Source organism: Coenobita brevimanus, chromosome 51 (genome assembly GCF_032717465.1).
Source record: "Coenobita brevimanus isolate Jiangsu-jjx chromosome 51, ASM3271746v2, whole genome shotgun sequence".
NCBI lineage: Eukaryota > Metazoa > Arthropoda > Malacostraca > Decapoda > Coenobitidae > Coenobita > Coenobita brevimanus.
In genome coordinates, this window is record NC_137004.1 from 38,030,930 (window position 1) to 38,054,150 (window position 23,221).

At 44.6% G+C, this 23,221-nt stretch overlaps 1 protein-coding gene across 1 annotated transcript in view; it reads left to right on the top strand.

Annotated features, from left to right (window-relative positions):
- The window catches only part of LOC145400116 (uncharacterized), an 84,337-nt gene that overhangs the window by 42,951 nt on the left and 18,165 nt on the right, over window positions 1-23,221 (top strand). The window contains exon 3 of the mRNA XM_080272627.1: window positions 2,973-3,155. Within this exon, the coding sequence (XP_080128753.1) occupies window positions 2,973-3,155 (183 nt within the window). The remainder of the gene's footprint in view (window positions 1-2,972; window positions 3,156-23,221) is intronic.

The window sequence follows — 23,221 nt, forward strand, 5'->3', positions numbered from 1 at the left end:
TGCATTTGCTTTGTCCCATCTCTGCCACGGTGCGCTGAGAGGAGGGGGATGAGAGGAGTTCGGGAGGAGGAGGGAGGGAAGAAAGGGAGGTCGGGAGGCAAGGGGTGAGGGAGAAGGTTGAGGGAGAGGTGAATGGGGAGAAGGATGAAAGATAGTGAGGGGGAGGGAGGAGAGGAAAGGTGGGGTTCTTATTATGTTCTGCATCGTATTCTCTCTCTCTCTCTCCCTCTCTCTCTCTATCTATCTATCTATCTATCTATCTACGTAATCAAGTATTTGTGAGCTACCTGGCTATGCCGCGGGCGAGGGATGGTAAAGTCTTAGGTATTGGCCCATAAAGTTTCATTACTTTTCACTTCCTTTTCTTCTCTCTCTCTCTCTCTCTCTAAGATGAAAATTTGCTTATCTCTACTTTTCTACCTGAACTAGGGCATTTTTTCCCCCTTTTTACTTAATTTCACGTAACTCATATGGCAGAAAAACACAATCCTACGGCTCAACATGTTTTCACAGCACTTCTTCGTGACAAGCATCATATTCTAGTTTATATCAAATGTTACAACACAGCACTCAAAACGGTGAGATGTCAATTTTAAGTTAAAGTAAAAAGATAATAACGCCTTCCATTCTGTAACATTATCATCCACTTAGACGAAAATAATAATAATAATAATAATAATAATAATAATAATAATAATAATAATAATATAGTCAAAATCTAGATCAAATAATATCACACTGTCTGACCAACTGCGACTTCGAGACTGGAAATATAGGCGAAGGTAGAGACAATGATGAAGATTGTGACCGACTCTCTCCTGCACAAAATACACACAATAGGGGTGAGAGTGTGTGAATGGCTGGGTGTTGCGTGCCCGCCGTAATTGGAAGGGGGGTAATGAAGGAGGAAGCTTAGAAAAATAAAATCGTGTGAAGCAGAGATAGTTAGGAGAAAGCGACAGAACATTACGGCTTAGAGATGCCACTTTTACGCCCAGTTAAAGTGAACAGAGTATAGAAGAGCTGAATACAACGAGTTCCTTCACAAAGACAAGGTGGTCCATATATAACGCTAATCTTCCACTTCGGCGGGCAATTATGCGTGTGTTACGGGTACGGCTTCGTCAGCGTAATCAATGTCTCTCCCGCATTCACTTAATTCCTACTGCCGCTGCCACACCCACGCCCTCACCAGCAGACTGAGCCTAGTGGAGTGAGATTTACGGGCCATCACTACACATAGACTCCTGTTAGTGTACTGTAAGAGTCTGAGATAAGATAAGGTCGATTTGTGTGATAAGAGAGTCCAATATGTGAGCTCCCTTCTTGCTCCCACTATATTGCCAGTCCAATAACTTCCCTTGTCTTTTGTCTTCCCTCACCTCTAAGTCATTCATGTTCTCAGTGACCCCTCCCTCCTCTCTCTCTCTCTCTCTCTCTCTCTCTGAACTGCTAATTTTCTCTTTTATCTTTCCAATTCCCATCTTCACTATTCCTCTTTTCGTTGCCTCATTCCATTTTCTTCCTTTTCCTTATTCTCTCACTTCCTCCCCTTCCTTCCTGACCCTCTCTAATCGTTTCATCATCCACACCATCTCCTTCCCTCCCTCCTTCCTTCCTTCCTCTTCTCTTAGTTCCTGCCTGCCTTCCTTCATTTACATTTCTCGTTAACTCTGACCCTCTTTTAAAGTTTTATCTTCCACAATATTTTTTTTTCCTTACCCCCTCTTCTTCTCACCTTCCTTCCTTCCTCCTTGTTCCCTTTTCTCCTTCTTTTGTCCTTCCCTCACCCCCCTCCCTCCCTTCCTCTCTGTCTCCCCTTGTTCCATCTTCCCTCACCATCTTCTTTCCTTCCCGTTTTTTTTTATCACTGTCTTTAAATTCACTGTCTATTTTAAGAGCTATAACCTTCCCTACAATAACAGCCACGAAAGGACCAACTGGTTTTTCTGTTTGCTTTCTTCATACTCCTTTGTACTCTTCCTTCCCTCCTTCTTCCTTCATCTCTCCCTTTCCTCATTCTTACCTCACCTTCTTCCTTCCTTCCTTCCATCCTTCCTTCTCCCTTACCTCCTTCCTTCCTTTCTCTTCCCTCACCCCCTCCCTCTCCCTCTCCTCCTTCCCTTTCCCTCCCTTCCTACCCTCCAAAACCTATCCCTTCATCTTCTCTCTTATCAATCTCCACATCCAAACACCATTCATATTTTTGCGTTTTTATTTTCACTCTTGCCCTTACCAAACTTTTCACTTCTTCACATGCAGTAAGAAAGATAACAGACAACAAACGCGAAATAATGCAGCCTAAAACCAAGAACAGATGGGCGTGTGTCTTGATATCACATTCACGTGTTATTTATGGATTTATGACTTGAAATATGAGGAACCAGTCAGGCAGAAATTGTTGCAACTTCTCAACAGCATTATTTCTATCTATGGGCATAATCCTTTCATTTGACAGGTAGTATTCATAATGACGGGAGGAGTATGGCAATGACAGGACCTTTCTTGAGCAGTTGTCTTCCTCTTCAGTAGCACAGGGGAGCGAGAGATGGACAAAAGAAGGGCACTAGGATAGCACAAGTTTCCCCGAGAATTGCTTTGTGTTACATTTCACTAGGCGCACTGCTGGATAGTTTCTTACATGTGTTCTCTCTGTCTTTGGTTAGGGATCCTGCCTTGCTTCATGTTTAGGTGGGAATCAGGGTTGGGGTAATGATGATGATGATGTTGTTGATGATGATGATGATGATGATGATGATGATAATAATAATAATAATAATAATAATAATAATAATAATAATAATAATGATAATAATAATAATAATGATGATGATGATGACGAGCTTGTATTTATGATAGTGATGATGTTTCTCCTGTTGCTGTTGAAGATGATGATACGATGACCAACCCTATTCTTCTCACACCATCTTCCTCCCAAACCCTAACGAAAACCACTTCCTTCTCCCCGACAGGAAGAAGGCGGGGGCTCCTCCACCACCTCCTCCCCCTCCCCCCGGCGCAAGAGGCCCCCCTACAGCCACATCCTGCTGGGGGAACGCAAACCCTCCGCCGGAAACCTACTGGCAACCACCTTCGGGATAGCGGACAGGGACGCCCCCACCCAGTCCCTTCCACTTATACATGAGAAGGAGAAGGTTAGTGTGTGTGTGTGTGTGTGTGTGTGTGTGTGTGTGTGTGTGTGTGTGTGTGTGTGTGTGTGTGTGTGTGTGTGTGTGTGTGTGTGTGTGTGTGTGTGTGTGTGTGTGTGTGTGTGTGTGTGTGTGTGTGTGTGTGTGTGTGTGTGTGTGTGTGTGTGTGTGTGTGTGTGTGTGTGTGTGTGTGTGTGTGTGTGTGTGTGTGTGTGTGTGTGTGTGTGTGTGTGTGTGTGTGTGTGTGTGTGTGTGTGTGTGTGTGTGTGTGTGTGTGTGTGTGTGTGTGTGTGTGTGTGTGTGTGTGTGTGTGTGTGTGTGTGTGTGTGTGTGTGTGTGTGTGTGTGTGTGTGTGTGTGTGTGTGTGTGTGTGTGTGTGTGTGTGTGTGTGTGTGTGTGTGTGTGTGTGTGTGTGTGTGTGTGTGTGTGTGTGTGTGTGTGTGTGTGTGTGTGTGTGTGTGTGTGTGTGTGTGTGTGTGTGTGTGTGTGTGTGTGTGTGTGTGTGTGTGTGTGTGTGTGTGTGTGTGTGTGTGTGTGTGTGTGTGTGTGTGTGTGTGTGTGTGTGTGTGTGTGTGTGTGTGTGTGTGTGTGTGTGTGTGTGTGTGTGTGTGTGTGTGTGTGTGTGTGTGTGTGTGTGTGTGTGTGTGTGTGTGTGTGTGTGTGTGTGTGTGTGTGTGTGTGTGTGTGTGTGTGCAAAGTCTGTCCATTCCAGAGTGCTGAACAATAGAGCCAAAAGCAAGATACTGCATATTCACTGAGAGAGAGAGAGAGAGAGAGAGAGAGGAGGGGGGGGTGCCAAGTGTGGATGTGGATGTAGACAGCAAGGATACAGGTGTGACGTAGACATAGGTGTGGGTTTGGGTGTAGAAGGTGTGGGTGGAGACAGTGGGTCTGGGTGCAGATGGTGTGGGTCTAGGCGGTGTGGGTGTAGGTGTAGGTGTGGGTGTAGGCAGTGTGGGTGTGGGTATGGGTATTGAGAGTGTGGGTGTGGGCAATGCGGGAGGTGCTGGGAGGATTATTGTTAAAGGGGCGCCACACAGCCAGGCGCTTCATGCAGCAAGAACACACTCACTCACCTGTTCATATATCACTCACTCACCTGTTCAGATATCACCCTCACTCACCTGTTCATAATATCACCTTTACTCAAGTGTTCATATGTACACTACCATCACTTAAGTGTTTATAAGTACATCACGTTCATTTAAGTGTTTATCCATCACCCTCACTCAAACATCCACTTCATCTCTCATCATCCCTACCTAAATAAATCCAATATAAATACACATTCACCATTTCAATTTTTTTCACTTGGCAGAAATCCTAGTGGTGAAGAATGCAAAGTACCTAAAGCCATCTCCTTTTTAATAATTTCCCAGCTATGGACGCACCTGCTATACTGTACGTTTCTTAGATTTACATATTATGATTATTTACGTCAGACAGAAACCCTATAAGTTCAGGAGTCAGAGCTATAATCATGTACTAAATTGTTTTTACTCTAACATGGCCTAAAATTGCCATCTCTCCACGTTTGATGCTGAGTTGTAGGAAGAGATTAACACTGGAATATGATGCTAGTAGCGAGGAAGTGCTATGGAAAGGATATAGAGCCGTGGTTGTGGAGAGAGAGAGAGAGGGGGGGGGGTTACTGTATTTAGGAGAAAGCACTGAAGCGTTATCTTGTCAGGGTTCACTGCTACACCAACCAATATGCCTTGTCAACCTTCGTTCCCATCTCATATTATTCCCTCCACTCGTACCCATTCCTTATGTTCCCCTGTATCTCTTTCTCTTCTCTTCCCTTCCTTATATCCCCTCCTTTCTCTTCTTAGTCCTTCATTACACTAACTCCCTTCTCCTCTTACCCCTTTTTCCTATTCTCCCTGTATCTTCTCCCCTCTCCTCTTCCTCCTTCCTTACATCCTCTTACCTTTTCCTTATCTTCCCATCTTTCCACATCTTTCCCTTCTTTTCTCTTCCTTGTATCTCTCTCCCTTCTCCCCTTACCCCTTCCTCCTCTTCTCTTTCTCACATCGTCTAATCCTTCCTTCCCTTCCCTTCCTTGTATTTTTATCCTCTTTCATAATTCTTTTCCGGATTTCTTATTTACACCATCAACACACCTATAGGTCATTCACTTTCAACTGGCGGAGATTTTCGTCCTTTTGCAGCTAATTTACCGTAGCTCAGTGGCAGAATAACACAATGACTCCACATCCTTTCCAATGCACTTCCTCGTGACTAGCACCGTATTCTAGTGTTCATCTCTTGCTGTAGTTCAGAGTTCAAGATAAGAGACGGCAATTTCAGGCCAAGTTAAAGTGAACAGGGCATCGTTAACCATATCGCCTCTCTCCTATCACCGCTTCCATCTCTATCTTTGCCTTTACTTTTTTTCCCCTTTTTTTCCTACTCTTCCTATGTTTTCCTATCTATCTACTTTTCATCTATGGCATATCGTGGCTCCTCTTTCCTCTCCTTTTCCCCGTCTTCTTACTCTTCTCTCTCCTCTTGTTTCCCTTCTTTTAGCTCTTCCTCTCCGTCAAATCGTCTCCTTTATTATGCCACATAAAACTAAATCATCTCTTCTTTCCCTCCCTTTCTCGTATTCCGATTTCTTCTCTCTTCTGTCTTATGACTTTTTCTTCTCTTTATTTCTCTTTTCTTCTCTCTATCTTCCTCTTTCCTCCTCTTCTCTCTATCTTTCTTCTCCCTCCTCTTCCTTGTTTCATCCCTTCCCCCACTCCGTTCCCTCTCTGTCTATTTTCTCTTTATCATGCTCCATCTCGGCTCTCCCTTTCATTCTAATACATGCTTATCGTATTCCGCTCCTTATCACACACACACACACACACCTTATCTATATACGTATACTCACTACCTGACCCAAATTCTCTCTCTCTCTCTCTCTCTCTCTCACACACACACACACACACACACACACACACACACACACACACACACACACACACACACACACACACGAGACAGCGATAGGGAGGATGCTGATAAGGAGGGGAATGAGAATAAGAGTGTAGGAGTGGAAGAAATGAAGGTAATAAAGAAGAGGGAACGAAAGGGGAGGAGGGGGAAGGAAGGGAAGGGTTGAGGAGGGTAAAGAAGAGAGGGTGAATAATTTGGAGAAGTGTGGACAGGGAGGAAGAGGAAAGGAGGTGGAGAGAGTGGATGATGAGGAAGGGAAGAGGACGGAGGATAGGTAGAGTGGAAGGTGAGAGAGAGAGAGAGAGAGAGAGAGAGAGAGAGAGAGAGAGAGAGAGAGAGGCATGGGATGAGGAGCCTAGAGGGAACAGTCTTAGTGCCTCGTATTCACATCAGGCGGGGAGAGGGAGAGGGGGAGGATAAAGAGAGAGGAGAGGGAGGGGGGAGGAGAAAGAGAGAGGAGAGGGAGGGGGGAGGAGAAAGACAGAGGAGAGGGAGGAGGTAATAGAGAAGGGGGAGGGATGTGAAGAAGGGAGCTTAGGGAGAAGAGGTGAAGAAATGAAAGAGAGGGAGGGGAGGGGAGGAGGGAAAGAAGAAAGGGGAAGGGAAGGGAAAGGAAGGGAAGAGAAGGGAGGGGAAGTGGGGAGAGGAAAGGAAAAGGAAGGAGGGGATGGAGAAGGAAGGGATAAATGGAGGTACGAGAAGTGAGGGGAAAGGGAGGAGAAGGAGGAGAGGGAGAGGGAGGGAAAGAAGGGAGGTAAGAGACGATGGGGAGGGGAGGAGGAGGGAAGGGAAGGGAGGAAGCGGGAAGGAAGTAACAGAGGAGAGGAAAGAGCAGAGAGGGAGGGAAGGAAGGGAGGAAGCGGGAAGAAAGGAACAAAGGAGAGGAAAGAGCAGAGGGGGAGGGAAGGAAGGTAAGAAAGAGGACGGTAAGAGAGGTTGGAAGGGAAGGGACTTGTGGAGGCAGAAGAGAGGAAGGAGGGAGGGAGGGAGAGGAAACGATGGAGGGAGAAAGAAAGGAGTGTGGGAGGGAAGGAGGAAGAAAAAGGAGAGGAGTGTGGGAGGAAGGAAGGAGAGAGGAGTGTGGGAGGGAGGAAGGAGAGAGGAGTGTTGGAGGAAGGAAGGAGAGAGGAGTGTGGGAGGGAGGAAGGAGAGAGGAGTGTTGGAGGAAGGAAGGAGAGAGGAGTGTGGGAGGAAGGAAGGAGAGAGGAGTGTGGGAGGGGGGAAGAGAGGGACAGAAGGGAGAAGTGTGGGAGGAAAGAGAGAGATGTATGAGAGACTGATGTGTGTGTGTGTGTGTGTGTGTGTGTGTGTGTGTGTGTGTGTGTGTGTGTGTGTGTGTGTGTGTGTGTGTGTGTGTGTGTGTGTGTGTGTGTGTGTGTGTGTGTGTGTGTGTGTGAGAGAGAGAGAGAGAGAGAGAGAGATCGAAGATGAGTGCAGAGAGGCATGAGATTAAAAGACGTACGGGAACAACATCACCGTAAGGGGGGCCAAGAGAAGGGGGGGGGATAGGGACGCTGGGGGAGGGGGTGAGAGGGGATAGGAGGGAGGGAGGGGGAGATGAGACCAATGTGGGGGGGAGAGGTAGGGGAGAAGATAGGGGGAGAATCGAACGAGGGGAAATATCCATGAGGGGAAGAGGTGCGTGTGGATAGGTGAGAAGGGAAAGGATAGGTTCTGGGTTCGGGGGAGAAAGACAGAGATGGAGGGAGAGGATGAGAATAGATGGAGCGGGGAATAGAGCCGAAGGGGGGAAGGGGAGGGGAGGGAAAGGGAGGAAATGAAGTCTAAGGGGGAGGGGAAAGGGGGCAGTGGGGAGTAGGGGGGTGAGGAGAGAGGGGGCAAAGAGGAAGGGAGGACAAATGGAGAGGGGAGGGGTGGTGAGGGTGAGGTACATTTTCCATTCAGACCCTTTACCTGTTGCTTCAGGCGGGTGAGAGAGAGAGAGAGAGAGAGAGAGAGAGAGAGAGAGAGAGGGGAGGGGGGCTTAAAGCATGAAGGCAGGTAAGAGGCGATATAAGAGTAACCATAAAGAGGGAAAGAGGTAATAGAGAGAGAGAGAGAGAGAGAGAGCGAGAGAGAGAGAATCAGAGTACCTATAAAGAACGAAAGAGGTTAAAAACACTGGTGGATAGTAAAACGAAAAAAAAAAAAAACGAAGAACAGAAAACCAGGTAAAAAAAAAACTAAACTAGAAATAACAAGAATTATGATAAAAGTAGCCAACTGTGGAAAGGGTCGAGAGGAAATCGATAAAACAGAGGCAGCTCCCAACGATGAACCGGGTGGGAATCGATGGGGAAGAGGTCGTGGAAAAACACCAGATCAATTAAAAAAAAAAACACACACACACACAAATAAAGCAATAAAACGGACGAGGCCAATAACACAAACTGAAAATACTGTGAGAAAATACGTGTCTAAAAAAAGGGTCTAAATTAAGAGTCTAAAGAAATGTGGACGGTAGCCTGGATTCAAGAAAGCAAATTTGTTCCCTTTCCACACAACACCCAACCCCACCTCATGAACTTCCCAATACTGTCCTTCACCTTCGTCCTTGATCCATCTTTATTCCGTCCAATCATCATTCTTTAATTATATATACAAACTTTTCTGTCCCTTGTGTATCTTCCTATCCATCTCGAAATCACCCATCTGTCCTTGTTCTTTCTTTCGTCTCTCTCATAAACTCTTCTATCACTCTTCTGTCCTTCTGTCCAACCATCCTTCTCTCATGGACCATCATATCACTATTCTATTTATCTCTTATCCATCCACTCCTCTCCCATCCACCATTCTATTACTATTCTATCTTTCTCAAAACTATCCCTCGCTCTATATCATTTTATCACTGTCCTTTCTCACATCCAACTACCCATCTCAGCATACCATTCTATCTCTGGTCTATTTTTCATCTCTCTCATACATCCTTCCACTTCTTTCAATCATCCAACCATCCCACGCTCATAAACCATTTCTATCCTTGTCCTATTTTTCGTCCAAACATCCCTCTCTCATATGTCATTCTATTCACACTTTTATCTTTCCAGTTCTCTTTTCTTACTCCCTCAAATGCCACCACTCAGATCTTGCTTACATATATTTTACCTCTTGAAATATGATGACAATTTTGATTTCCATTCTTACCAAACTATTTCATTAAACTTAGGGTTGTTGTAAGGAAAGAGCCAATGAACTCTATAACCAACTCCTCTATTTCCAAAAACTCTCTCCAAAGGCTAATAAGATCGTCTGGAGAGAGCTTGAAAAATCTAAAAATGAAAATATAAAAGATAAAGGAAAACAAGAGGTCAAAGTTCATATTTCTCACTCCACGATGCATCCACTCTCTCTCTCTCTCTCTCTCTCTCTCTCTCTCTCTCTCTCTCTCTCTCTCTCTCTCTCTCTCTCTCTCCATCTTAACAAACTCTGGGTCGTCTTCAATAATCTGACTAAAACTTGATATGCTCTTAGCGAAACACGAAAGGGGTGACGATGGAAGGGAAGTCGGGAGAAATGTGGTGTGTGTGTGTGTGTGTGTGTGTGTGTGTGTGTGTGTGTGTGTGTGTGTGTGTGTGTGTGTGTGTGTGTGTGTGTGTGTGTGTGTGTGTGTGTGTGTGTGTGTGTGTGTGTGTGTGTGTGTGTGTGTGTGTGTGTGTGTGTGTGTGTGTGTGTGTGTGTGTGTGTGTGTGTGTGTGTGTGTGTGTGTGTGTGTGTGTGTGTGTGTGTGTGTGTGTGTGTGTGTGTGTGTGTGTGTGTGTGTGTGTGTGTGTGTGTGTGTGTGTGTGTGTGTGTGTGTGTGTGTGTGTGTGTGTGTGTGTGTGTGTGTGTGTGTGTGTGTGTGTGTGTGTGTGTGTGTGTGTGTGTGTGTGTGTGTGTGTGTGTGTGTGTGTGTGTGTGTGTGTGTGTGTGTGTGTGTGTGTGTGTGTGTGTGTGTGTGTGTGTGTGTGTGTGTGTGTGTGTGTGTGTGTGTGTGTGTGTGTGTGTGTGTGTGTGTGTGTGTGTGTGTGTGTGTGTGTGTGTGTGTGTGTGTGTGTGTGTGTGTGTGTGTGTGTGTGTGTGTGTGTGTGAGAGAGAGAGAGAGAGAGAGAGAGAGAGAGAGAGGAAGTGTGGCTGATGAGAATGGCCGAGGGCAGTGAGGGAGATATGGTAAGAAGGGAAGAATATGGCCGGAGGAAAGGAGGTATTGTGTATATGTATAGAGAGAGAGAGAGAGAGAGAGAGAGAGAGAGAGATGAGACGAAGAGAAAGGGAAAGGAGGAAGAGGCAGCTGAAAACTATACCTTGTTCACTTTAACTTGGCCTAAATCTGCCATCTGTCTATCTTCAGTGCTAAGCTGTACCAGAATATAAGCACTAGTATATATTGCTAGTCACGAAGAAGTGGTATGGAATGAATACTGAGTCGTAGCATTGCCATTCATCACCGGGAAAGAGGCTGCTGAAGGACGAAAATCTCCACCAAGTACAGTAAAAGCGAATGAAGAAGAAGAAGAGGAAAATGATGATGATGATGATGATGATGATGACGACGAGGAGGAGGATGAAGGAGGAGGAATGAGTTAATACGATAAATGAATTCAAAACAAAAATGACTGCAATACACGATATCTGAGTCCAAAAAGTATAAGTATTCAGTACAGAATACATGGGTCCAATACATGACGAGTTCAACACACGATAAATGAGTTCAATGTCCGTGAGTTCAATACACGATTAATGAGTTCAATACACGATAAAGAAGTCCAATAAATGATTAAAAAAAAATAAGTCGTTTGTCCCTAGAAATGCCTCACCAACGACACCAACACCAAATCTTTTAATGGAACAAACTTACCCAAAACATCTCCAACGTATAATAGGCCCATTCACTAGCTTCCTATACATGTACGTTCTATAAATACCCTCCTATGCAGCGATATGCAATTACGTGTTTTAAGTTTATGTGCTCTGAGGTTGTTTGTTGAGCTTATCATTTTTACGGGTGTGTACTATTTTGTACTCTCTCTCTCTCTCTCTCTCTCTCTCTCTCTCTCTCTCTCTCTTCGCCAAGACCGTGTGCTTTGCCTCCGAGCAGCGCTGTGTTCCTTCCTTCACCTCATCTCTTTAATACCCCTCCACCCCCTCTCCCCTCACCCCAATCCCCACCCCTCCCGCACCCACACACCTCGAGTAATGAAGCCACTTACGGTATCATCACACCCTTTCACCCCTCTCTCTCTCTCTCATCACCCCTTCCCCTTGTGACACTTTCCCCTCTTCACTCCATCACACACACATCCCTCTCTCTTCCTCTCTCCCTCTCCCCTCTCCCTCATTCATTTTTTCCCTCCCTCACCACATCCCCTCAAACCAAACTGCAACCTCCCCCACCTTACCACAGGGCCATCATCTCTTTCTCCCTCACCCCCACTCTCCACATCATTCTCTCCCTCATCACACACACCCTCCTTCACCACAGCTCTCCCTTTCCCTCTGTCTCTTTCACCCTTTTCCATCACTAACATTACCACGTCACTATTATTAGTCTCTCTCTCTCTCTCTCTCTCTCTCTCTCTCTCTCTCTCTCTCTCTCTCTCTCTCTCTCTCTCTCTCTCTCTCGTGACCCAGTTTCCCTACACCTCAACACACTCTCCCTCTCCTTCCTTCACCACACTCCCCGTCCCACCCCTCTTCCTCTCTCTCATCTTCTCCTCCAACTTTCCACACCATCATCATCACTCTCTCCCTCCTCCTTCATCACCAAGCCCCCTTCTCCCTCATCACACTCTCTCCTTCCCTCCCCTCCTTCCCTTCAATTTCTCTCCTCCACCCCGTCACCACATCGTCATCACTTCTTAGGCAACATGGATAGAGCAGCACCCACCACACATCATCATCATCACCATCATCACTACAAAGCGTCACCACAATTTCATTCAGGCATCATCATTATCATCATCACCACCACCACAAACCCACACCATACATCCCCATAGCCTGTTGTATTAGCCTTCTCAAAGTTAGAACAAGTTTATATCCCTTTCATTATACAGTTTTCCTTGCCTCACTGCACTGCCGACCTGACAGGGATCTCGGCTGTAGAGTGCTGTCTTAAAGATGGTGCAGGTGATAATAAGATCTGGCGAAGGAGGGGCATTTAAGGGGATAATGTGTGGTTTTATAAAGCAAGATGTAAAGTGAAAAGACACATTATGCACTCGCTTACATATTCAACCATCCATAAACACACACACACACACAGACAGACACACATTCACCCATGCATACACACATACAACTCTCTCTCTCTCTCTCTCTCTCTCTCTCTCTCTCCCCCTCACGGACGGACAGACGGAAGTGAATCGATCCAGTATCCGGGAATAAACAGGGCAGAAGGCGAGCACCTGAAAGAGTAATAAGCATCATTTTACACCTTAGCCCTCTCACCACCAAGACTGTAGCAAAGAAGAACTCTCTCTCTCTCTCTCTCTCTCTCTCTCTCTCTCTCTCTCTCTCTCTCTCACAAACACACACACACATACACAAGTAATTATTACATATTCGTATTTTCTTCTTCACATGCTGTATGTTACGTATGCAGGAAGGATAGTGAGAGAGAGAGAGAGAGAGAGAGAGAGAGAGAGAGAGAGAGAGAGAGAGAGAGAGAGAGAGAGCCGTGCCCTTTACGACTGTTATTTTGGCCAGAAAATACATGGGAAAAGGGCAACTTTCTGAAGTCTGAGGCCCTAACATCTTTTCCTCAGCGATTTATTTTGCCATTACTATCCTATTCTGCGTTACATAAATCCTTCTAGCACTGCCACGCTCTGCATAAATAACTTACAAAAAAGGATATTAACCAGCCATATCCAAGAAATAAATCGCTAAGGAAGAGGTGTTAGGGAGCCTCCTTACTCCACGGGAATACGAGATCAGTTTTAAGACTACTTGTTCGTAATTTTCATCTCCACCAACATCTCCACCAACATCTCCACCAACATTTCCACGCATATATAACAATGAACACCAACGCATATAACACTAACACCACCGCATATAACAGTGAACACCAACGCATATAAGTGAACACCAACGCATAGAACACTGAACACCAACGGATATAACACTGAACACCAACGCATAGAACAGTGAACACCAACGCATAGAACAGTGAACACCAACGCATAGAACAGTGAACACCAACGCATAGAACAGTGAACACCAACGCATAGAACAGTGAACACCAACGCATATAAGTGAACACCAACGCATATAACAGTGAACACCAACGCATATAACAGTGAACACAAACGCAAATAACACTGAACACAAACGGATATAACAGTGAACGCCGACGCATATAACAGTGAACACCAACGGATATAACAGTGAACACCAACGCATATAACAGTGAACACCAATGCATAGAACACTGAACACCAACGCATAGAACACTGAACACCAACGCATAGAACACTGAACACCAACGCATAGAACACTGAACACCAACACATATAACACGCAATTCTGTAAGCAACTCAGCCCCTTTCGGTCCAATTACGTATTTCTTCGATTTTCCGATACATCTTGCTGACAACATGATTTTTTTTAAGCTTAGATGAGTTCTTTAAGATCGTGAAGGTGCTAATGAAGGCTTTATCCAACCCCTTGACCTAAAAACTCCCCTAAAATAAATTCGAGTTGACTTAAAAATAAAAAATAATATCCAGAGCGTCATCGGAGTGAAGTGATAGAGCTTAGGAGAGTTTATGGATACGGCTCTTCCCCTCCCCTCCCCCCCCCACCGTGACCCCTGACCTTCCAAGCACCCCTGACCGCCATTGTCCTCTGCTGGGAATTATTGCTGTGTGCCTGACGTCATGCAGGGAAAATAATTACACGTCAAGATATAATTGACCTCGTTCGTGATGGAGGAAAAGGAAGATGTGGAAAGAGTGGAAGATTTTTTTTTTACAGGCCTCCCATAAGTCGTAAGAGGCAGTATGGAGAAGGATATTAAACACACACACACACACACACACACAAATTCGTGAAAATGCTAGTGAAGAAAGGAGACTGTGCAAAAAAAAAAAAAGGAAAAGAAAAAAGATAAATTACAAGACAAAACCCCAATACTTAGTGAAAAAGTAATTCTGTGCGAAATGAGATTATAATTCAGATCTATAATTCGCCAAAAAATAATTACCAGCCACAAGACTTTATATAACACGTTGCTGAGGACGAACTGAGGCTGTGAAAGAGTGAAGGTTATGAGACTAGTCATTTATAATCCGAAAAAAATTATTACCACTCGAAATGATAAGATACGGCCCTATAATTCGTAAATAATAATAATAATAATAATAATAATAACGGCCCCATAATTCGTAAATAATAATAATAATAATAATAATAACGGCCCCATAATTCGTGAATAATAATAATAATTTTGTTAAACTCAATAAAACTACAGCGTTCATTCTGACTGACAGGCATCAACTTCAAAAGGACTGGTTAATACGTTACCAGTTACAATTTTATTACTATTATTATTATTATTATTATTATTATGGTACAACCAGGGACAAAATTTGGCCAGTGAGTCCTTGATATAAGCTACTTTTTTTTTACGTTCATTTTTTTTACTCCAAGCAATAAAAAGAAAGAAAGAAAGAAAGTATGCAAGTAAGTAAGAAGAAAAGACAGAAAGAATGAAAGAAAGAAAAGAAGAGAAAAGAAAAAAGAAAGAAAGAAAACTCCACAAAAGTAACACTGCTAAATATAAAGCTGATTTTCCTGTTCATTTAGAGTGCAAATTAAAAAAAAAAAAAAAAATGGGGTTCTGATATTCTAAAACACATCTCTTAAGTATGACAAGTATGTCATGTACTCCACTTCGTCTACGTCACACTTCAGGCAGGTCCGTCACTTTCCCGCCTGACGCATCGTATCAGGGAGAATATCTATGGCCAGAGAAACATACAAAGCCTCCCCCAGCCTAGGAATATTTGCAAGAGGAGGAAAGTTATTGGTAGAAATGGTGGAATATTTTGCAAACATCTGTCCCCTGCTGTACAATTTATCTGGAATATTTATGTGTGATATTCGCCTCAAAATTGTGGCGCATTTACACACACACACACATACACACACACACACACACACACACACAGAATATCGACCGGTAACCTTGACCTTTGTCTTCTTTAACTCTCGTCTCAATTTCAGTCGGTCAAGCGCTCCTGTGTTCTTGCTGTGTGGGTTTGGCTGTGTGTGTGTGTGTGTGTGTGTGTGTGTGTGTGTGTGTGTGTGTGTGTGTGTGTGTGTGTGTGTGTGTGTGTGTGTGTGTGTGTGTGTGTGTGTGTGTGTGTGTGTGTGTGTGTGTGTGTGTGTGTGTGTGTGTGTGTGTGTGTGTGTGTGTGTGTGTGTGTGTGTGGAGGGGGGGTATCTGGGTGCAGAGATATGTTGACAGAGACACAGAAGTTCAAGCACAGAAACACAAAGACTAATACGAAGCACACACACACACACACACACACACACACACACACACACACACACACACACACACAATAGGGGTCGGATACAGAAATACAAAGACAGAAACATCGTCAGACACAAAGGCTCAGACACAAAGACAAGGACAGACACAGGAACACGAGTCCAAACAGACACAAAGACAGACAAAGACACAGGCAAGGAACGACAAAGACACAGCAATAGAAAACAGAATCCCAAGCACAGACGCACAAAGGGAAACATACCAAGAGATGAAGACAGAAAATTGACACAGACATTCACAAACACGGAAACAAACGGAGAAAGGTAATGAGACGCGACAAACCGAACAATGGATCAACTTGGCTCAGCGCAACACCGCCCACATCCCACAGAAACCAGATGAGGGTGGGGTGGGCGTATAGGTGGGGTGGGCGGAGAGTTAAGCTGCAATTAAATATCTGAGGGTAAACATCACCATTACCGTATCATAAACAGCGTCACCTTTGTCATGTGTATAAAGTGCCCTTATTTGTTTACATATTTCATAAGTGTGTGAGAGTGGAGTGGTAAAGTGGGGATTATGACGTGCTGTTGATGAGGGGAGGGGAGGGGAGGGGGAAGAGGACAGAGGGAGGAAGAACAAAGGGGAGAGAGGGAGGAGGAAGGGGAGGGGAAACTAATTGGGGAGAGGAGAAGAGGGAAGAGTGGGGGAGGAAAAAGAAGGTAAAGAGAAAGAGTGAGTAAGATGTGGGGAAGAGGAAGATGAGAGAGGAAGGGGAGGAGAGTGAGAGGGGGGGAAGAGAGTGGGAAGGGGAGAGGGAGGAGGAAAGGGAAAAAAAGGAGGAGAGTGGGGGAAGACGAAGAGGGAGGGGGGAAATGAAAAGACGAAAAAGAGAGAGAAGACAAGAGGGATGAGAGGGAGAAGGTAAGAGGAGAAGGAGAACAGGAAGAGAGGAAATGAGGTACAAAGCATTAGTTACACGAATGGATGGATGAATAAATGGATGGATGAAACGAATGAAGGAATAGATGAGTGAAGAACAGGCAGAAGGATGGCTGGATGGATGAGAGAAGGAGGGGAGGAAGGGGAAGACATGAAGAAAAGGGTGTGGTAATGAATGCAGTGTGTGTGTGTGTGTGTGTGTGTGTGTGTGTGTGTGTGTGTGTGTGTGTGTGTGTGTGTGTGTGTGTGTGTGTGTGTGTGTGTGTGTGTGTGTGTGTGTGTGTGTGTGTGTGTGTGTGTGTGTGTGTGTGTGTGTGTGTGTGTGTGTGAGAGAGAGAGAGAGAGAGAGAGAAAAAAAAAATGTTAATTGCGTGCAGGTGGCGCTTAATTCCGTCATCCAACTCTCTCTCTCTCTCTCTCTCTCTCTCTCTCTCTCCCCTTCCTTTCATCTTTTTTCCTCTCTCTCCCTCCCCCCACCCGCTCCTCCCTCTTCCCTCCACTTTGCAGTTTGTCTCAGTCCTTCTCTCCCTCATTTCCTTCCTCCATCGATTCCTTCAGGCTTACCTCTCTCTCTCTCTCTCTCTCTCTCTCTCTCTCTCTCAGCTGTGGAATGGCCAAGTATTCTTTGTCTTCCATGATCACCTACATTACCATAACAATAATATTTTCCCCCAACTCACCTTATTTTACTCTAATTTGGCCTAAAATTGCCATCTCTCCATTTTGAATACCGGGTTGCGAAAATAGATTAACACTAGAATATGATGCTTGTCACGAATTAGTGCTACGGGAAGCATGTAGAACCGTAGCTCTGTTTTTTCGGCCACTGAGTTTTGTGTAATAAGCTGCAAAAGGAAGAAAATCTGGGCCAAGTTGGAGTTAAAAGAGTTAAGAGTAAAAAGAGTAGAAAGAATACACTATCTTCATTTTTTTTTTCATCATAAATATGCATGACAATACACAGCTATAAGAGTAAAATAATGTTATGTACCGTACCGTCACAAGCCGCAAGTCCTGCCCTATCACTACTACTACTACTACTACTACTCTACCAGCCTGCCGTCAGAAGTAGGTCAGCTCTCTCGATCATATGCCTATTAGCTGAGGGAAGGACAGCCAGTGCGATCGGGGAGAAAAGTTAGCCTAATATTCCTCACTACTTCTTATTTTCCTCTGCTGGTTAATATTCCTATGCTGGGAGAGGCTTGGTGTGTTTCTCTGCCCATAGCTGATTTTCTTTTACTTTATTCAGGGAGGAAAGTGACGGATAATGAACTGAGTGTAATGTAGACGTAGTGAAATATTAGGTCAACTTTTACCCCTGTCGGTACCTATTTCTTATGTGTGTATAAAAAGGGAAACACACACACACACACACACACACACACACACACACACACACACACACACACACACACACACACACACACACACACACACAATTTCACTACGAGAGGCCCTAAGTCAGCAGAAAAATATAAAATGCACGAGGGTAGCAATGCCAGCCCGGAAATAGCATCATGGTGAGAAGGTTCATGGAGACTGTACCTAATCCCTTTAAAACAACAACTCATTAATTGCTTGTAAAAGAAAGATAAAAAATACAAAAATATAAAAAAAAAAGACAAAGATAAAAGGAATAATGAAGAAAAAAATTTTTAAAAAAAAATATATATTACCTACAGTTTGCCATAGTATAATATCATTTCAACAAAGCAGAAAATCGCTTCACTACGATGACTCCCTCTGTACTGTACCAAAGATTGTTTATAAATCTGAAAAAAAAAAAAGCTACTTGCTGGGATGGGGCTTAAAGTATTCTCCATTAAATCCTTCCCTGTATGCTGTAGAAGGACGCCTTCACGTGATGGCACTGATATAAATGGACGGTGGGGCTGTCTGGGTATACAAACGTCCCTCATCTTTTTCCCTCTCCCGCAAAAGGAGGATGGTGGACTCAAGAAGGAGGGCAACTTAATTTACAGTCAGATGAGCCTGAGGTTGCTACCGCTACTACTACTTTTACTACCACTACTACTACTACTACTATTACTATTACTACAGTACTACAACCACCATACTATCACCACCACCACCACTACTTTTACCATTACTACTACTACTAATAATAATAATAATAAAACTCCGTCCCTACAACGCATCTCTTCTAAACTGAATAAAATCGTCTGGAGGTAGAAAGGATGAAAAAATCGTCACACTGAAGGGATTAGCTCTTTCATGTGTTTTCCCTACTCTCTCTCTCTCTCTCAACTTTCCCGACGCTTTTTTCTCTCCCTCGTTCCTTTTCCCTCCGCCTCTCATTTCTTCCTCGACTTTTCTCTTTCCTTGAGTTTTCTTTCCCAACTTCTCCCTATGTTTTATTAGTCCTTTCCTTCTCTCCTTCATCCTTTTTTCTGTCCCTGTGTCTATCTGTCTACCTATGTGTCTATCTACGTATCTATCTATCTATGTACCTATCTATTTATATGTCTACCTGGCTATCCATTTATCAATCTCTCAGTCCCTCCACAGCTTTCTCCCTCCCTCTTCAATTTGCTGTATGTTCTCCCTTCTCTCTTTCATTCGCCTCCCTTTTTTCTCCTCCCCTCCTCTTCCCTCCCTTCTTCCTTCCTTTCCCTACTTTACTCCCCTCCTCTCTCCCCTCTCCCCAGTACCTCTTCCTTTCTATTCTATATCTCTTTTACTCTTCCTCCCTCACTCATTTTTTCTTTCTCTCCCCCCCCTCCCCATTTCCCTTTCTTCCCGTTATTCTCTCTCTCTCTCTCTCTCTCTCTCTCTCTCTCTCTCTCTCTCTCTCTCTCTCTCTCTCTCTTTTTCTCCCCTGGAAGAAGGCCTGGAGGGGTGGAGGGGAGTGACCAGGGAGAGCTAAAAATAATTTTAAACATAACATGTCCTCTCTCTCTCTCTCTCTCTCTCTCTCTCTCTCTCTCTCTCTCTCTCTCTCTCTCTCTCTCTCTCTCTCTCCCTGCGTGTTTCAGCATTTTACACTCCCAAAGGTTTCCTCTCTCTCCCTCCCTTCCCCCCCCCTCTCTCTCTCTATTGTCTGACTATCCTATTCCGAAACTTCCTTAATTAGAGAGCAAGTCTTTCTATTAATACTGAGTCCGGACCACCTAGAAAGGATCCTAATCTCTCTCTCTCTCTCTCTCTCTCTCTCTCTCTCTCTCTCTCTCTCTCTCTCTCTCTCTCTCCAAGTTTTTGATTATCTGTCTTAGTTCTCCAATATATCATCCCCTTCTCTCTCTCTCTCTCTCTCTCTCTCTCTCTCTCTCTCTCTCTCTCCAAGTTTTTGATTATCTGTCTTAGTTCTCCAATATATCATCCCCTTCTCTCTCTCTCTCTCTCTCTCTCTCTCTCTCTCTCTCTCTCTCTCTCTCTCTCTCTCTCTCTCTCTCTCTCAAACCTGTAACGAGGGCCGCGGGAAGTTAAGTGGCGGGGCACTGAGAAGAGGAATACACCTGAAGTGAATTTTGTCTTCGTTCAGTCACCCCTCTTACCCTTTCCTCTCTATCTCCATTTTCTTCTTCATCTCAATCATCTTTTTCCCTCTTCTTTTCCCTCATCGTCACAGCGTTTCACCATCATCATTATCATCGTCATCATTATTATCATCATTGTTATTATCATCATTAACATCATCACCACCACCATCATCTTTTATTTTTTATGATCGTGTTTCATCATTGTATCGTATTTTCTTCACCACCATAGTGTTTCTTTTTCTTCACTATCATCATCATCACCACTATCCTCATCATCACCATCATCATTATCACCATCATCACCACCACCACCATCATCATCTTCTTATCATCATCATCATCATCAACATAACCACCACTAATATCACCTTCTTCATCATCATTTTCTTCTTCATTTTCACCCTCATCTTCATCATCTCTCCCTTCATGTTATTTCCTCTCTTTCAATCAAACTTTTCTCGTTCCTCACTCCCCTGTTTTTCATTTTTTTTTTTCCCACACACTTCTCGACTTAATTTCCTCTTTCCAAATAACTCTGGCCGTCCATTCCATTTTAATTATAATCTTACGGTTCAAAATTTATTCCTCAGCTCTCTGGGTCCGCATTTAAAAGGAAACCATGATTTATTTTTAGGGCTTAGAGACCTGACTGCAGAAACTCTCCACGTGTTTTTTTTTTTTTTTTTCATCATTATCATCATCCTCATCATCATTATCCTCTTCATCATTATCATCATCATAATTACCCTCCTCCTTATCATCATCATCATCATCATCATCATCGCCATTATCCTCCTCCTCCTCCTCCTTCCATCATCATGATCTTCATTATCCGCCTCCTTCTCCTCCTCATCATCATTATCACCATCATCATCATTATCATCATTATCCTTTTTCACTTCCTCCTTCTCCTCCTTCTCATCATTATCTTCATCTTCATCATCATTATCATTATTCTCTTTCTCTTTCTCCTCCTCCTCCTCCTCCTCCTCCTCATCATCATCATCATCATCATCACCAGCCAGACCTCGCTTCCCACAAAGGGATGAGGTGAGGCAGGGCAGAGAGAGCAAGGACGAATCTGACAGAGGGGGAACTAACCAAAGATCTTCGCAAATAAATGAGCCACACTTTCACTAACTCTCCATTCAGGCCCTCGGAATCCTGACTCCACTCCCCTGATGGTAGCTTATTTTGTGAGGACGGCTAAGTCTGCTGGTGTGGGCATGGGCGTGGTAGTGGGAGCTGAACAGTAATAAATGATGCAGGGTAACTATTGGTAACGTTGAATAAGCCGTCTGCAGCTTACGATCAATTGCACGTCTCAATTATGATTTTTATTTGCAGGAAGGACGAAGGAGGGAGACAGCTAAGGCTTCCCACGTCTCTTGATCTTCCTTTAAAAAAAAATCTTAGTTACAAGACGGAATTCATCGTAAATTATCTTAGTGAATCCGGATCCTTCTGGCTGTCAACTATTTCATCCCATTTTACATTTATTTTTTTTATTTTCGACTCACAACACATGCTAGATAGTTTGTTCCCTTTAAGCAATACTCATACGAATCAGATCTCTATACATGTCACTGTCTGGGCGCTAATACCCACCGTCCATACTTTAGTACAGAGGTCCACTGTTCTATCCACTCTGCTACCATCATCATCCTGCTTTTTGTGCCTATCATCCTTCTTACCTACGCACCTACCACTCTATTTTTGATGTATCGCTTCCAAACCAAAAGAGAGAATGTAAAGAGAGGAAGGAAGAGCGAAAGGGAAAAGAGAAAGAGAAGAAACGAGACAAGGAAGATAGAACAGGAAGAGCGTAGAAGATAAGAGAAGAAAAAAAAAAGAAAGGGAGAGAGGAGAAAAAGAAAAAAAAAGGGGGAAAGATAGAGCGGAAAACAACTCCTCAACACCTAGAAAAACATATTCTCTCTCTCTCTCTCTCTCTCTCTCTCTCTCTCTCTCTCTCTCTCTCTCTCTCTCTCTCTCTCTCTCACTTGCTCCAATATTCTGCAAACCCCCCACCCCCTGCCCCCCACCACCCCCCTCATTACCTTTAATCAGTCCCTTGGAGGCATCACCTGGGTGTGTGTAACCTACCGTGCGGTCCCTCACCCCCCCACGTAACCCCCACCCACCCCTCACCAACCCCCTCACCCCATACCCCCACCTACTCCCACCCCTCTCCTCAATACAGTACCTCTCCCTTACCCTACCCTTTCCCCTTTTTCCCTCACCCTTCACCCTTACCCTACACCTCCCCTCCACTCCCCCCTACCTAGCCCCTTGTCCTCCCATCCCCAACCAAACTACCCCCGTCTCTCCATAGCAGTACCTGTGACGTGGTATTATAACCCCTAAACACTACACTGTACCTCTGCTATCCTGATACTTCCCCTACTCCCACACAGCACACCACACCACACCACACCACAACACCACACCACACTCCATTACACTATACCACCTATCCCCCTTCCTCCAGTACTTCACACCACATCACCACACAACACACCATATCACACTGCACTACAACATACCACACCACATCACTACACCACACTATACCACACCACACCACCAGACAAGACAGCACCACACCACACCACCTCCCTCACAACCCCTCCCCTCCCCTCCCCACCCCACCACACCACATCACACCACACCACACCACCTCCCTCACAACCCCTCCCCCCCACATCACATCAATCCCCTAACAAACCTTCCACTTCCCCCTGCCCCCCTCCTTCCTCTTCCCGCATCTCATCACCCAGTCCAAAGGCTCTCATTATTTTTCCAACTGCGGTCGCGGTCATACGAGCTAAATAAGTGTGGTGTGGTGTGGTGTGGAGTGACGCAGTGTGGTGTGGTGGAATGACGAAGCTGTGGTTTGGTGTGACGCAGTGAGGCGTTGGTGGACTGGTGTGTGGTGTGGTGTGACGCAGTGCGATGTGGCGGAATGACTGAGGTGTGGTGTGGTGTGACGCAGTGTGGTGTGGTATGGAATGGTGTGATGTGCTCTGGAGTGGAGTGCTGTGGTGTGGTGTCATGGAGAGGGAGGGCAAGAGAAAGGACAAAAATACACACACTCTTTCACTCCAGGCTTTTTCCCTTCACTTTTTCGGCAAGAGTGAATAACATAAAAGACAGTTTGCCAACACGGGTATCTGGTTAGCCGAGAGCCAAAATAAACA